Below are 15,274 nucleotides of genomic sequence, written 5' to 3' on the forward strand. Positions count from 1 at the left end.
GATCTCCTGACCTCGTGATCCGCCCGTCTCAGCCTCCCAAAGTGCTGGGATTACAGGCTTGAGCCACCGCGCTCGGCCTGTCTAACTGGAACTCTTATGTACACAAGGTTGGAAGGCAAATCCCTCCTCTGCTCATGGCTCACCCTGTGGAGGGGAAACCATGCATGCTAATATGCAAAACTTCACGTTTCCTGTTTCCTTGTTACTCCTGAGCGCTTTAGATGTTTACCATTTGGTGTCAATACAACCGACCCAGGCTTTGGGCTGCTGCACAGTTCATGGATGTCAAATCCAGTGCCCAGAGGCCTTCCCGACTGTCCTCAAAGTCAGCAAAGGGGCCTCGCAAGGCCTCGAACTCCTGAACAGTATGCCCTTCCTCAGGCCCCGCGGGCGCACACCTGCCCGACTGGTCTAGCGCCAGGAACCCTGGGAAAGCAGAGCCTAAGTGTTGGCGCCCCTATGCGAGTGGCTTGTCGGGCTCATGAGGGCGGCGCCACCTTGGGTCCTGATTAAATTGGATTTTGAAGCTTAAATGTAGTTTTGGGTATTTGGCCAAAGAAAGTTCATGTTCAGGTAAGGAGGGAGACACTAAAAAGATAGAAGTCGTCATTAGGAGTGATTGCAGCGGCTGCTGGTTTTTAAAACCCCAAACCCTGAAAATTGTAAGGAGTGATGCGGAAGAGGGGATGATAAAGATAGTTGAGAAGGAATCTACTGGGTTAGTGACCTGGGATGCAGGGCCTCAACATGAGGGACAAGTCCAGTGTTGCTAACGTTTCGTAACTTGGAAAAAGGTGGTTACCATTTGACAGCCTCTTCAGGAAAGGGACAGTGACACTGAACATTTAGTATTAAACCTTAATTACAGTGCATTTGCTATTAGTGTTAAATTTAATGACGAGTACTTATGTAGCATTTAGAACAAACCTTTCAATAGCTCCTTGAGCACATGGGTTTTGCCAACCTTGTAGAATGTAATTTGGTATTGCTCACCTCATAGGTTTCCAATGGATGTTTAATGAAGTTAATGAAGAATTGGGGTTTTACTTCCTATATTCTTTTTTCCCCTCTGTTTTAGTTGAGTCCCCAGTTTTCTTACTTATTCCTGCAGTAGACTTTTCTTTTAAAGTACCAACTTTTTAGCATATCTGAACAAAATATTTACCAATCATTTATTTATAGTAAATATATGTCAGGAACTCATGTAATTTTCCTAACAATCCTGGAAGGCAGGTTCTTTTGTCATCCTGTTCTTAAAATAAGAAAAATGATGGAAAGAGAAGTTAAGTGCAGCTGAGATTTGAATCCCTGTAGTCTTTTCTTCTTTAATTTTTAAATGTACATACAGTAAACTTGGCTTCTTTTTGGTGAACAGTTCTATGAATTTTATTACACATGTAGTTTCTTGTGACAACTACTGTAGTCACCATACAGAACAGTTCCTTCACCTGGAAATTCCCTTTGCTGCCCTTTGTAGTCAGACCTTCTCTACACGCCTTTCCATTGACAACCAATGATCTGCTCTCTGTCTCTATAATTTTGCCTTTTCTAGAATATTAAATAAATGAATTCATAAAGTATTAATATATAACCTCTGAGACTGGTTTCCTTTACTCAGGAGAATGCCTTGGACATTCACTCATTCTGTTACTGTATCAATAGTTTGATCTGTTTTACTGCGGAGTAGTAGTCTATTGTGTGAGTGTACCAGTTTGTTTATGCATTTTCCTGAAAAAGGATATTTAGATTGTTTTCAGTGTTTAGTGATTATGAATAAGCTGCTATAAACATTTGTGTACAGGTTTGCTGGGTCATATGGTAAATATATGTTTAACTTTATAATAAATTTCCGAACTGTTTTCCAGAGTGACTATCCTGTTACGTGTTTTCACCAGTAATGTATGAGAGTTCTCATTGCTCTGTGTTCTCACCAGCCCTTGATGCTGCTAGATTTTTCTAGTTTTTGTTTGTTTGTTTGTTTTTAGCCATTTTAATAGAGGTATAGTCATATTTCATTGTAATTTTAATTTGCATTTTCCTTTTGGCTAATGATATTGACCATCTTTTCATATGGTTAATTGCCATACATATGTCATCTTTGGGGAAGAATGTTCAAATCTTTGCACATTTAAAAATTGGGTTGTTTAAATATGTTCAAAGAGCTAAAGACACTGTTAAATAGAATAAAAAGATAAGCTACAGAATAGGAGAAAATATTTTCAAATCATATATCCAACAAAAGATTTGAATGTAGAATACATAAAGAGCTCCCAAAACAACAATACAAAAGTATAAAGTCTTTGTCTAGTAAATCCAGTGTCTGGGCTTCCTCAGAAAGAACAGTTTGTATTGATTACTTTTTTTTCTGTGTATGGGCCATATTTCTTATTTCTTTGCATACCTCGTATTTAAAAGTTGAAAATTGAACATTTTGAATATTATAATGTAACAGCTTTGGAAATCAGATTCTTCTCCCTCCCCAGGGTTTGTTATTGCTGCTTGTTATGGTTGTTGTTGTTTGTTTAGTGACTTCTCTGAACTAATTTTGTAAATCCTATATTCTTTGTCATGCAGGACACTGAAGTTTCAATTTCATTAGCTTAGTGGTAAGCTAGTGATTGGACAGAAGTTTTTGTTTTGTTTTGTTTTGTTTTATGCCCAGAACCGAAAAGAACCTCCCAGCTTATGCAGATGGGCTCTGTTGTGTTTTGACACACTTTCAATACTCAGACAGGCAGTTTACAACTCTGTGTTGCCTTTACTTCTTTGTGCATATTCTGACAGTTAGCCAGAGGTGGCAGCTTAAGGCCTTCTCAGGTCTTTTCTGAGCATATGCCCACCCTGGTAATGCAGTTGGCCTTCTAGATTCCCAGGAATATGTGGGAGCTATTCGAAGCCTGTATTCCTCAAAGCATCTCATTCTCTAGCCTATCTTCCCAACCTTTTTGGTTAGTTTATTGTTTGCCCCAACTCTTATCCTCGTGCAGCACCAACTAATATATTTGCTTGTCAATGTTTTCAGCAAGTGCCCTCTAGCTAGCCACTTTTGCACTGATAGTTCCAAATTAGGTAAGATAGAAGAAAGTCCTCTCCAGGGAGAAACCAGACAGGTCAAGACAAATTATTACAGTTCTTTGCGAATAAGGTTCGTTTTGCTCCCTCTGGGCCTGATATTGGTAGCAGGCATGCAGGCTAACATTTTTAAGGTTCCCACTGAGCCGGGGGAGAGGGAGGGGACCAGGGTAAGTTAAAATGCCACAAAGCTCGATATTCTAACCAAAATCCAGCTAGTTTTTCTGGATTCAGTGTTTCACTAGTTGCTACAAGCTTTTGGTTAGTTTCTAGAGTTCTGAAAAGTTGATTCTGCCAGTTTCTATCAGGTTTTTATTGCTTTTATGGAGGGATAGACTTTTGGAGGTCTTAACCCTGCCATGTTTTCTGATGTCACTCAGATATGTCAAATATGGCTTAAAGAAAAAAACTGATTAAGATAATCAGAGTTGAGTTGGATAGTATGTGCCTCTAGTCTCAGCTACACAGGATGCTGAAGTGGGAAGATTGCTTGAGCCCATGAGTTTGAATCCAGCCTGGGCAACAGAGTGAGACCCTCTCTCTTAAAAAAAAAAAAAAAAAAAAAAGTGTTTTTATGAGTAAACCAGCCCAAGTTAAAAAAAAAAGAGAGAGAGAGCAAGAGGAGTTAGGGATACTCTTAACACATTTTTGAAGTTTTTCTACATTCTACAGAAGAATTATCAAGGTGTTTTTATAAAGAAGAGCCTCACTCAGCTGGTTATAGTGCTGGGCTCAAACCCCTCGTTCATGTTCAGACTCTGAATGGGCAGCTTGCTTTTCTCATTTCTATGCCATGTACCATCCCAAACCCCTTTGTTACTTTTCAAAACATGATATCCATGGGATATCTGGCCAGGGGAACTCTATATTCCTCTTTGTTGTTAAAGTGGCTCAGAGGAAATAGCTTTACTGCACTGTTCTGAACAAATCAGTCATGTTAAAAAATAATATATGGCTAATACTTTGAGGAGTGGAATTGAGGAGGGCCTGGAATGTGTCACTTTATGCTTCTGTGTTGTTTCACTTACTTACAATGAATGTTTATTACTTTCAAAATTAAAGAAAAATAAATTCAAAATACTGGGAGAAATAATTGGCTGCTGGTCCAGTATATTTGTTGTTCATATTATGGTATTTTAAAAACCTATTTTTCCCTAAAATGAATTACTATAATGATCATAGCAAATGCCATCCTGTTAATAAAAGAAATGATTGATAAACTATTCAAGAAAATGGTAGTAGGAAGGAGTATATAATTGTGTTTCCTCTGAAGATCGTTTTTCAAAACACTGGCTAATTTATCATTTGTTTACCTGTTTGGTCTCATGACATTTACTTCTTTTCATGAAAACTATAATCACTCGAAAAGCAAATCCTCATTTATAACCAAACTGTTGAAAGCTGTTTAACATAATCAAAACCCCAAATCCTCATTTATAACCAAACTGTTGAAAGCTGTTTAACATAATCAAAACCTATCTTTAGCATTCCCTGCTTTATTTATTGTGTGCATTTCATCTCCATCTTGTGACCCAACATAACTTGTTCTAGAGGACTAGATTCAGAAGACATGCTTTCTAATGCTCAACCTCCCACTAGCCCGCTGTATGACCTTGATTTAATCTCTCAGATTCTTCATTGACACTATGAAAGATTTAGACCCAGAGCCCAGGCTCACTGACTGTTTTTGTGAATAAAGTTTTATTGTCTGTAGCTGCTTTTGTCGTACATCTGCAGAGTTGAGTCATTGCAACAAAGTCCATGTGGTCTGCAAGCCTAAAATACTTACTGTCTAACTCTTTACAGAAAAAGTTTGCTAACTCCTGTCAAGTTTCTTTTCAAGTTCAAAATTCTTTGTTCTAGTTTTGGAATACTTGGGCCAAGTATTTTTTTCATCAGGTCTTCTTAGCAAACCACCAGAAAAATTTGACTTGAAGAGGGGAAACACTAATAAGTCATACATTCTTATTTGTTAGACACCAGTACCTGTCATATTTTGTTGTTAATGCTGTGGTTACAACCAACCTCAGTTGTTGCCCAGGCTGGAGTGCAATAGCATGATGTCGGCTCACCACAACCTCCGCCTCCTGGGTTCAAGTGATTCTCCTGCCTCAGCCTCCCGAGTAGCTGGGATTACAGGCATGCGCCACCACGCCCGGCTAATTTTGTATTTTTAGTAGACACGGGGTTTCTCCATGTTAGTCAGGCTGGTTTCAAACTCCTGACCTCAGGTGATCTGCCTGCCTTGGCCTCCCAAAGTGCTTGGATTACAGGCATGAGCCACAACGCCCAGCCAACATTAGTTTTATTTCTTTGTCTGCAACCTGTTTTTTAGAAGTTTAAAATAGGCCTATTTTGGAACTAGTTGTTTATTAGACCTCTTTAAATGGGTTAACATATTTTTCCTTGTATGACACTTAGCAGCTTCTGGATAAAAAGAATGTGAGACACAAGTGCATTTTTTTCTTCTTTATGCTACTGTCTCCTTGAGGTCTTTCATATTAGCCCGCTGTTTCAGAAATAGAAATAACTTCATTGAACTCATAAGGGAATAGATTTGTCCTAAAATCCAAATACTTGGCTTTGAAGATGCTACAGTGATTTTATTTTATTTTTTTTTTTTTGAGACGGAGTTTCGCTCTTGTTGCCCAGGCTGGAGTGCAGTGGTACAATCTCGGTTCACCGTATCCTCTGCCTCCCAGGTTCAAGCAATTCTCCTGTCTCAGCCTTCCCAGTAGCTGGGATTACAGGCATGCACCACCACCCCAGCTAATTTTGTATTTTTGGTGGAGACGGGGTTTCTCCATGTTGGTCAGGCTGGTCTCGAACTCTTGACCTCGGGTGATCGCCTGCCTCGGCCTCCCAAAGTGCTGGGATTATAGGCGTGAGCCACTGCGCCCAGCCATGATTTTAATTTTTTATGGCCACAATGTTTTCATTTTTTAAAATTTGTTGACACAGATTTCTTTGATCAACCAACTGCTATTTTTTATTTTTATCTAGCCTAGAAATATGGAATTTTTAATACAATTTATCAAATCTCTGAACTCTGAAACCTTGCAGTTGTTGCAACCACAGCTTTCTGTTACCATAAACTAATTTTAAAAAGCAAGCTTAATTTTAAAAAGCAAGATTTTAAACATTTAAAAAGAAATCAGTGGCATATTGACCATGACCAAATCCTTAAGTATGAGGAGAAAGGTTAGAGGGTGATGGTGAGGAATGCTATGGTTATGTGGGGCATTTGAACTTTTTATGTAAGGTATTTCTGTGACATTTTGTTTTTTGTTTTAATAAGTAGAAGTGGAAAAGGGGTTTTTAAGTTTTTTTAAGTGAAACGATATTTGATTTCCCCCTCCACAGAGAGGCAGCAATCTTATTAGGGTTAGAATAGGCTGCTTTGTCACTATATATAATGTTCTGGGAGTTCTATGAATATAGGGTATTCTTGAACATCTTGAAATTGTATGAAAAAATATTGTAAATGTGCATGAGGGCTTTCTTGGATGCAGTGTTAAGGTGATATGGAGAAGAGGGTCTATGATTCAAACAGAGTCTTAGGCTTTTATTTCTGTAGTCCTGCCCTGTCTTCTGAACTCTAGACTGCCTATTCAGCATCTCTACTTGGATATCTAATAGGCCTCTCAACTCTAAAATGTCTGCATTTAGTTTCCTATTGCAGTTATAACAAATTAGCTACAAATTTAGTGGCTTAAAACAAGATGAATTTGGCCGGGTGTGGTGGCTCACGCCTGTAATCCCAGCACTTTGGGAGGCTGAGGAGGGCGGATCATGAGATCAGGAGACTGAGACCATCCTAGCCAACATGGTGAAACTGCTGTCTTACAAAAATACAAAAATTAGCAGGGCATGGTGGCGGGCACGGGTAGTCTCAGCTACTCGGGAGGCTGAGGGAGGAGAATTGCTTGAACCCGGGAGGCGGAGGTTGCAGTGTGCCGAGCTGCACTCCAGCCTGGTGACAGAGTGAGACTCCGTCTCAAAAAAAAAAAAAAAGAATTTATTATCCTGTAATTCTGGAGGTCTAAAGTCTGAAAGCAGTTTCACTGAGCTAAAATCAAGGTACTGGAAGGGCTGCATTCCATCAGTAGACTTTAGGGGAGAATCCTATTTTTGCCTTTTCTAGCTCCTAGAGGCCACCTGTATTCCCTGGCTCATGGCCCCTTGCTCATCTTCGAAGCCAACACTGTAGCATCTTCATTCCTCTCTTCTTTCTGCTTCCATCCTTCTGTCTTCTGCATACTCTCGTTAGTATCCCTGGCCCTGATCCTCCTATCTTACTCTTATAAGAAGCCATGCGATTGATTACATTGGTCCCACCAGATAATATATAATATAGATAATGTCCCCATCTCGGGATACTTAATCATATGTGCAAAATCCCCTTTACTACGTGTAGTAACATAATCACAGATTCTGGGGATTAGGACATGGACATCCTTAGAGGGGCCATTGTTTAGCCCACCATTTGATTTCTTAGCTTGGCAAATCTATTCTTCCTCTAGCCTTCCTCATATTATTTAATGGTACAACATTCTCAGGCCAGTAACCTATGGTCATTCTTGATTTCTCTTTGTCTTTATTTTTTCCTTCTACCATCTACATCCAATTCATTACCTTACATCCAAATCCAATCAATATGTTATCTTGCTTCTACTACCCAACTGTCTCTAGATTTGTCTTTCTCTCACCAATTTTCACTAAAAGCAGAGTAGAATTAGCATTCTGGAGCCACACAGGCCCTCATCCTATCCTATTCTTTTCACTCCTTGGTGTTCAAAGATAATTATGGTACAAGGCTCTGTGGGCTAAGTGTCATAAGAATGGTACACAAAATGCCACAGGACTAGATTCCAATTACTTTATCCAACTACATGGAGATGGAAAGTGAAGGCTTACATAGTAGTAGACAGTGGAGAGGATTTAGGTTGGTAGAGGATAATTATCCTGGAAGGCAAATAGAATTTCCATTAAAGATTTCTATCTTTTTTATTCTTCAGACAGTGAATGTTTCTTCTCAATTATTAATAGCAGAGAATAAAGTAATCTGATTTCTGATTATTTTGAATGACTCCTCCCCTTCCTCCATTTCCTGAAACAATATATTTTAAAAAGTTCTTAGGGAGCTGATTTCTAGTGTGTGGATAAACTATACACAGTTGGGCGGAGAGGATGAAGTCAAACATCTGAAAAGATATAACATTCACTGTCGAAATATTATCAAAATATAGCTTCGACATTTTACTATTCTGAATCCTTTTTCTGTTATGTCCTCACATTTTTGGGGTAACATTACAGTTTGGTGGAATATAGGAAAAAAATGGGTCATACTTGAAGTAGTCTATTGTGAAAAGATCAGGAAATTACTGAATTTACAAATTTTCCCCACGTTTAGGAAAAACATTGCTCATAGGATTTTTAGCAACCTTTATTTGTTAAAATCTCACCTTAATTAAAATTCCTCAAGATGTGTGAAATGAAAATTGAAGCATATTAAAATCAGATATTCCACGGAATAAAATATTCTGCAAATTTATATTCATTTTTAGGGCAGAAATGCTATATTGAACCCCATAAAAGTAAAGATGTCCCTTTTATTTCTTCCTCGTTTGTGGTGTTACTGATTAAATTAGTTACCAGTAAGTACTTGATAATTTTGTGAATGCAAATGTTTATTTTTATTTTATTTTTTTGAGACAGAGTCTCGCTCTGTCGCCCAGGCTGGAATGCAGTGGTGTGATCTTGGCTCACTGCAAGCTCCGCCTCCTGGGTTCACGCCATTCTCCTGCCTCAGCCTCCTGAGTAGCTGGGACTACAGGCGCCCGCCACCATGCCCGGCTAATTTTTTGTGTTTTTTTTAATAGAGATGGAGTTTCACCATGTTAACCAGGATGGTCTCGATCTCCTGACTTCGTGATCCGCCCGCCTCGGCCTCCCAAAGTGCTGGGATTACAGGCGTGAACCACCGCACCCAGCCTAAAAACCATTTTCTAGGGTTCTTTTAATGTGTTTTTTAGATATTCACTGCCTCCTTTTTCTAATCAATGGGCAGAAATAAGTGGGTTGAGGTATCAAAAGAAAGGTATTCCAGGTGTAGAGGACAGAGGAAATAAAGCCTTGAGGTGGAAATGGGATGAAGAAATGAGAACACTTGTCTGGATAAGAAGAAGAAAACAAACAGGAAGTGAGTTAGCTGTCTTGGTGACGAATTCCAAAGTCAGTGCTAGGAAACTTGGGCCGTACCTTTCTCAAGTCACTTGGTAAATGGGGCCTTACTCTAAGGACAGTGCAGATAAAGAATAGGGGAAGATGATAAGATAGCACATAGCCTCTTGTAGAAACTACTGATGTTCAGGTTATAGCAGTCCTTGTTTTACTCAGCTCTACTTCAGTGCCTTGGTGTCTGATTCTTTCTCTCACCTTTTTGTTCTGACTCTGCTACCATCTGACTGCCCTCTTTGCCATCCTGGCCCCCTCCTGGCCTCTGCATATTCCCATGAGCAGTGGTGTGGGATTCTCTTCTGTTCTTTCATCATTCCCTTGCTCTCACTTCACCAGTGGCTTCTCATGTCACTGAGAATGAAATTCGGAGTCCTTACTGAGGCCTAGTAGCTTCTGTAGGACCTGGCCCCTGCTCCCTTTCTTTCTGGTCTCAGTTCATACACCTTTCCACCTTTGCTCACAGTGTCCCAGCCACGCTGACCGGCCTGTTCTTCCTTACACCCACCTAACCTCAGAACCTTTGTACTCGCTGTTCACTTGGCCGCACCTTCCCTCCTTCGTTTAGTCCTTGCTTCCCTCCTTTGTTTAGGCCTCTATCAAATGTCACCTCCTCAGAGAACCTTCCCTGACCACCCTGTGTAAGGTGGAGTTTCCCATCCTAATACTCTTATCTGCTTCTTCTATTTTATTATCAGCCTTTCTTGTACATGACATTATAATATGAATTTATTTTGCATTTGGTTATTGTCTGTCTTCCACTGCAATGTAAACTACTTGAAGCCCGGCTTGATGTGTTATATTTACTGTAGTGTCCTCCATGCCTAGAATGGTACCTCGTACATGGAGGGCATTTAATACTGTTGAGTGCACGTAGACATACTATATGGCTCACACTTGGACTTCTCCAGAGGAGGGTCTGTTGTGTTGTCCAATACTGAGTGCATCTAAGATGCTGGGCTAACTGCCCCACTACCCCCTGGGCAACTGTTATGTTAGGTGCGTACCCTTGGTGCATCCACCCAGTAGTGATCAAGAAAGTGAGATCTTATGTCCTATTCTCTTGATACTCCTTTCTTTCCGCTTGCATGGCCTGGTCCCTCCAAGTTTCTACTCCTTGTTGATGAGAAAAATGTTGCCAGATCCTATGCTGTGGAACAGTTGCTTCCAATTTCAAACTCAACAGTGAGAGGAATGATAGGAAGTAATATTTTGGCTTTCTTGATCTTTATGTCCCCTTGCTGTGTCATCCTGGCCCACATACTTGTGTGCTTTCTCTTTGTTCCTCTCTGGTTCTTGATGATAGTCTCTTTTCTCTTTGCAGTCTGTCTTTACCCCTCCTTTCTTTGTCTCTTGTTCTTTCCTCTCAGCTGCCATTTTGCTTTGCCCTCTGCGTCATTCCAGATCCTGTTTAGCTTGAGTTCTTGCGCTGAGAAACCTTTCAATTTGCCTACTTTGTATAATTTTTTCCGTCCTTTGTTCCTTATGGCCAGAGAGGCCTGAGGAAGAGAATTGCATTGGAACATTCTTTTCATCCTTCATCCTTGTATTTAACTGATATTTGAAACCTACTTTGTGCGAAACATTGTTTCAGGTTCTGGGCTACCTTCATAAGCAATATCCAGGTTCTCACAGTACAGTTAGGGAGACAAATAAGCTGAATTGATGTTTATTACTCATTCATTTTTTTCAACAAATATTTATTGAGACTAGGATACAGTGGTGGATAAAAACAAAAATTCTTTTTTTGTGGACTTACAATTTGATAAGGTAGACATATGTTAATTAGACAACAAATAATGAATGTTCAGTTATGGCTATGTTGGGTTCTATAAAGGAGGGCTCCATAGTGCTATGAGAATTAGGAGGACCTGTCCTGGTTAAGAGAGACAGGGGTGGCGTCCTTGAGGAAGTGAAGGATAAATTGAGATCTGAAGGCACAGTAAGAATTAACTAGACAAGGGCAGCAGGAGAGAGGCAATAGCAGATGCAAAAGTCTGGTGCTGAAAGGGTGCTTAGAACGTTCGAAGAAGTTTAAGCATAGAGAATAGGCTGGAAAGTGAGCCAAATGAGGCTGAAGAGACAGGCTGGGGTCAGATTGGCTGGGCTTTGTAGGCCACAATAAGGGATTTGGTCCTTATTCTGTGAGCAACAGGAGGATGCCTTTGAAGTGCTGTAAGCAGGGGAAAAAGGGGAGAGGTATAAAAATTATTTTTATTTTGAAAACACTAATCTGAATGCTGTGGAGGAGAGTAAATGGAGTTGGGTGTAAATGGAAGGCATCTTTCTTATGATGTGGAAATGCTAAGTTAGGAGGCTGTAAAGGCAATCCAGATGCTATTAACCCAGGTGAGGTTAACCATTAGCAAGAATTTTAAGTTCCCAAATCTACCCTTACTGTCTGTTAAATGTATGTCCATTAAATGTACTTTATTTTATTTTATTCTATTTTATTTTGAGACAGAGTCTCAGTCTCTCACCTAGGCTGGAATGCAGTGACGGGATCTTGGCTCACTGCAACCTCCAACTCCCGAGTTCAAGCGATTCTCCTACCTCAGCCTCCCAAGTAGCTGGGATTTCAGGCACCTGCCACCATGCCTGGCTAATTTTTGTATTTTTAGTAGAGACAGGGTTTCACCATGTTGGTCAGGCTGGTCTCGAACTCCTGACCTCAAGTGACCCACCCTCTTTGGCCTCCCAAGGTTCTGGGATTACTGGCGTGAGCCACCTGTAGCTTAAAGCTTTTAAAGTAAGCCAAAGTGTACTTACTTTCAAATTTTTTTAATAAAAGGAGCCATATCTTGTAAAAGACACAGATACAATAAAACTTAAGTTCATTTAAATGAGAAATAAAGGATGACTTAAAGAAATATGAATGGAATTATACCAGAAAAATCTATGGTGAAGATAATGATTGTAATTGAGTTCAAAAGTTAGCTCTGAGTTTCTGGCAGCCTAGGTATAGAAGGGAATAGGATAGGTCATGTGATTGTTTAACAAAGGAAGCATGGGATGTAATGCTCTTTTCTATAATTAATTTCCTTTGTTAAACCGCTTAGATAGGTCCAGATTAGCTGTTAAGATCATAGTGTTAATCCATTGTTGGTAGTAGGTCACACTGATATTTTAAAAAGTAAAGACTTCAGAAAAATACAGAGCTGAACTACATATATGCATTTCCTTCCTTCTTTTCTTTTCCTTTTTTTTTTTTTAAAGACAGGGTCTTGCTCTGTCACCCAGACTGGAGTACAGTGATGTGATCATAGTTCACTGCATTCTCGAACTTCTGGTCTCAAGCTATCCTTCCACCTCAGCTTCCCAAGTAGCTGAGATCACAGGCACAAGCCACCATTCTTGGCTAATTTCTTATTTCTTTTATAGAGACAGGGGCTGTGTTGCCCAGGCTGGTCTCCATCCCCTGGCCTCAAGTGATGATCCTTGGCCTCCCAAAGTGTTGGGATTACAGGTGTGAGCCAACATGCCTGACCCATGTTTGCATCTCTCTTTTTTTCTTCTTTTTTTACTGCTCCTTATGGAGCAGGGCTAGCTAATCCGTAGGCAGTGTGCCCAGAGTTGGCTTTATATGAATTTTTTATTAGCCCTCTTGTTACAGTTGAGGGGTAAAGCAGGGGTTAGAAGGGAAGTTAAAGATAGTAGAGGAGGAGGTGAGAAATACTAGACTAGAATCCCATGATGCAACCCATGGGCATGAGGTAGACCCTTTTTATATTTTCCTGTGTCATCACAGATACTTGCCTGCCTCTGTAGTAGCTATTTAATTTGTGTCTACAAATACTTATTCATAAAGGACATCCTTCCTGCCTTGGAAGACTCATTAGTCAGGGACAAAGAATGTACAAAGTGGCAGCTTTATTTCTTAACTCTTCACATTCCAACCCCAAAACTTACAAAATCAAGAACCTTACAAACAAAATCATTTCAAATTGTGAATAAAGTCTTCCAGGGTTACCAGTGGCTCTCCTGTGAGTTCTCTGCCCCTGGGACTAAATCTCCATGTATTCTCTTCCCAGCCCTGTATGTAAGCAACAGCTTCAGCTACAGTGCCTACTCTGTGTATAACGTTAGGTCCAAAGGCACAGGAGGGTTGCAGGAGAGCCAGAGAGAGTAGTACAATAGGGAAGAAGAAACCAGAGAAGTCTAGATTGTTGGCTCTTGAAATAGTGGCATTAATCCATTTTTGGTAGTAGATTACATTGGTGTAGACTCCCGGAAGAGATTTACCACATTCTAATCCCCAGCTTACTACTCCTATCTGGATCCATACACCATCAATGTGACACGACAGAGGCCCTCCAGAATCACCCTAAGGAAAAAAAGGTAATGAGCATAGTGAAAAGAGGCATGAAGAAGAGAGTAGTAATAAGGGGTGGAGAATTCTTTAAAACTGGGCCATGAGACTCATGGAGCTGTGGAACTGCAGGGAGCTAGACTAATCACTGCTTTAGGGAGAGATCACAGGAATTTTAGAATCATAGAATTGAAATTGTCAGGGGCCTTAGTGAAATAGATGAGTAATTTCAAAATGTTTATCTGTGATAAAAAGAGAAATAAAACTAATGGGATAATTTTTTCACTAAAGATAAATTTATTCAAATGAATGAACTGTCTTAATTTCCTGTTCTTACTGCTCTTTTTTAGTGCTAAGTAATCAATTCTTACCTAAAATGATAGTGATAGAAGTTGGTAGTAGTCTTCCAGTCTTGTTCTCTTTCTTTTTTGTAACAGCTTTACTGTCATATAATTCACATACTACACAATTCAGTGGTTTTTAGTATATTTACAGTGTTGTACAACCATCACCACAACCCATTTTAGAACATTTTTATCACCCTAAAAAGAAACCTCATACCCATTCATAATTACCCCCATTTCTTCCCAGCCCTCCCAGCTAGGCCAACTAGTAGTCCACTCTCTGCCTCTATGGATTTACCTATTTTAGACGTTTCATATAAATGGAATCATGTAATATGTGGCCTTTTGTGTCTGGCTTGTTTCGGTTAGCACATTCTTTTCAAGGTTTATTCATGTTGTATCAGTACTCCACTCCTTTTTATGGCTGAATAATATTCCATTGTATGGATGTACCACTTGGTGTTTCTGCATTCATCACCTTATGGACATTGTGATTGCTTCTGTTATTTGGACTATTATATTATAAATAATGCTTCTATGGCCCAGCATGATGGTTCATGTCTGTAATCCTAGTGTCTTGGGAGGCCAAGGCAGGAGGATCAGGCCAGGCATTTGAGACCAAACTGGGCAACCTAGTGGAATCCTGTCTCTACAAAACAAACAAACAAACAAATAAATAAATAAATAACTGCTGTGGTGGCATATGCCTGTCATCCCAACCGCTCAGGAAGCTGAGGCAGAAATATTGCTTAAGCCAAGTTTACAATGAACTATGATCCTGCCACTGCATTCCAGCCTGGGTGACAGAGCAAGACCCTGTTTCTAAAATAATAATCATGCTGCTGTGAACACTTTTGTACCAGTTTTTTCTTTGTTCGTTTATTTAGAGACAGGGTCTCCCTGTTTTGCCCAGGCTGGTCTTGAACTCCTGCACTGAAGCGATCCTCCTGCCACAGACTTCTGAGTAGCTGAGATTACAGGTGGAAGCCACTGTGCCCAGCTCATGTGCAAGTTTTTGTATGGACATATTTTTGTCTTTCTTGGAATTTCTGGGTCATATGGTAATTCTATATTTAACCTTTGAGGAACTGCCAAACAGTTTTTCAAAGAGGCTGCACCATTTTATATTACCACCAACAGTGTTTGAAGGCTCCAGTTTCTCTACATTTGCATATCTTTATGCCAATTGGACATTTGTGTATCTTTAGAAAAATATCTATTCAAATCCTTTGCTCTTTTAAAAATTGTGTTCTTTTTGGCCGGGCGCGGTGGCTCAAGCCTGTAATCCCAGCACTTTGGGAGGCCGAGACAG

The 15,274-nt window shown here is 40.0% G+C and overlaps 1 protein-coding gene across 1 annotated transcript in view; it reads right to left on the minus strand.

Moving 5' to 3' along the window:
• Positions 1-13,104: 13,104 nt before the first annotated feature.
• Positions 13,105-15,274, minus strand: part of PRSS48 (protease, serine, 48) — a 16,270-nt gene continuing 14,100 nt past the window's right edge. Inside the window, exon 5 of the mRNA XM_011956506.1 lies at positions 13,105-13,633. Coding sequence (XP_011811896.1) covers positions 13,244-13,633 — 390 coding nt within the window. The 3' untranslated portion in view covers positions 13,105-13,243. The remainder of the gene's footprint in view (positions 13,634-15,274) is intronic.

This window comes from Colobus angolensis, unplaced genomic scaffold (assembly GCF_000951035.1).
Source record: "Colobus angolensis palliatus isolate OR3802 unplaced genomic scaffold, Cang.pa_1.0 Scaffold111, whole genome shotgun sequence".
In the NCBI taxonomy this organism is placed as follows: Eukaryota; Metazoa; Chordata; class Mammalia; order Primates; family Cercopithecidae; genus Colobus; species Colobus angolensis.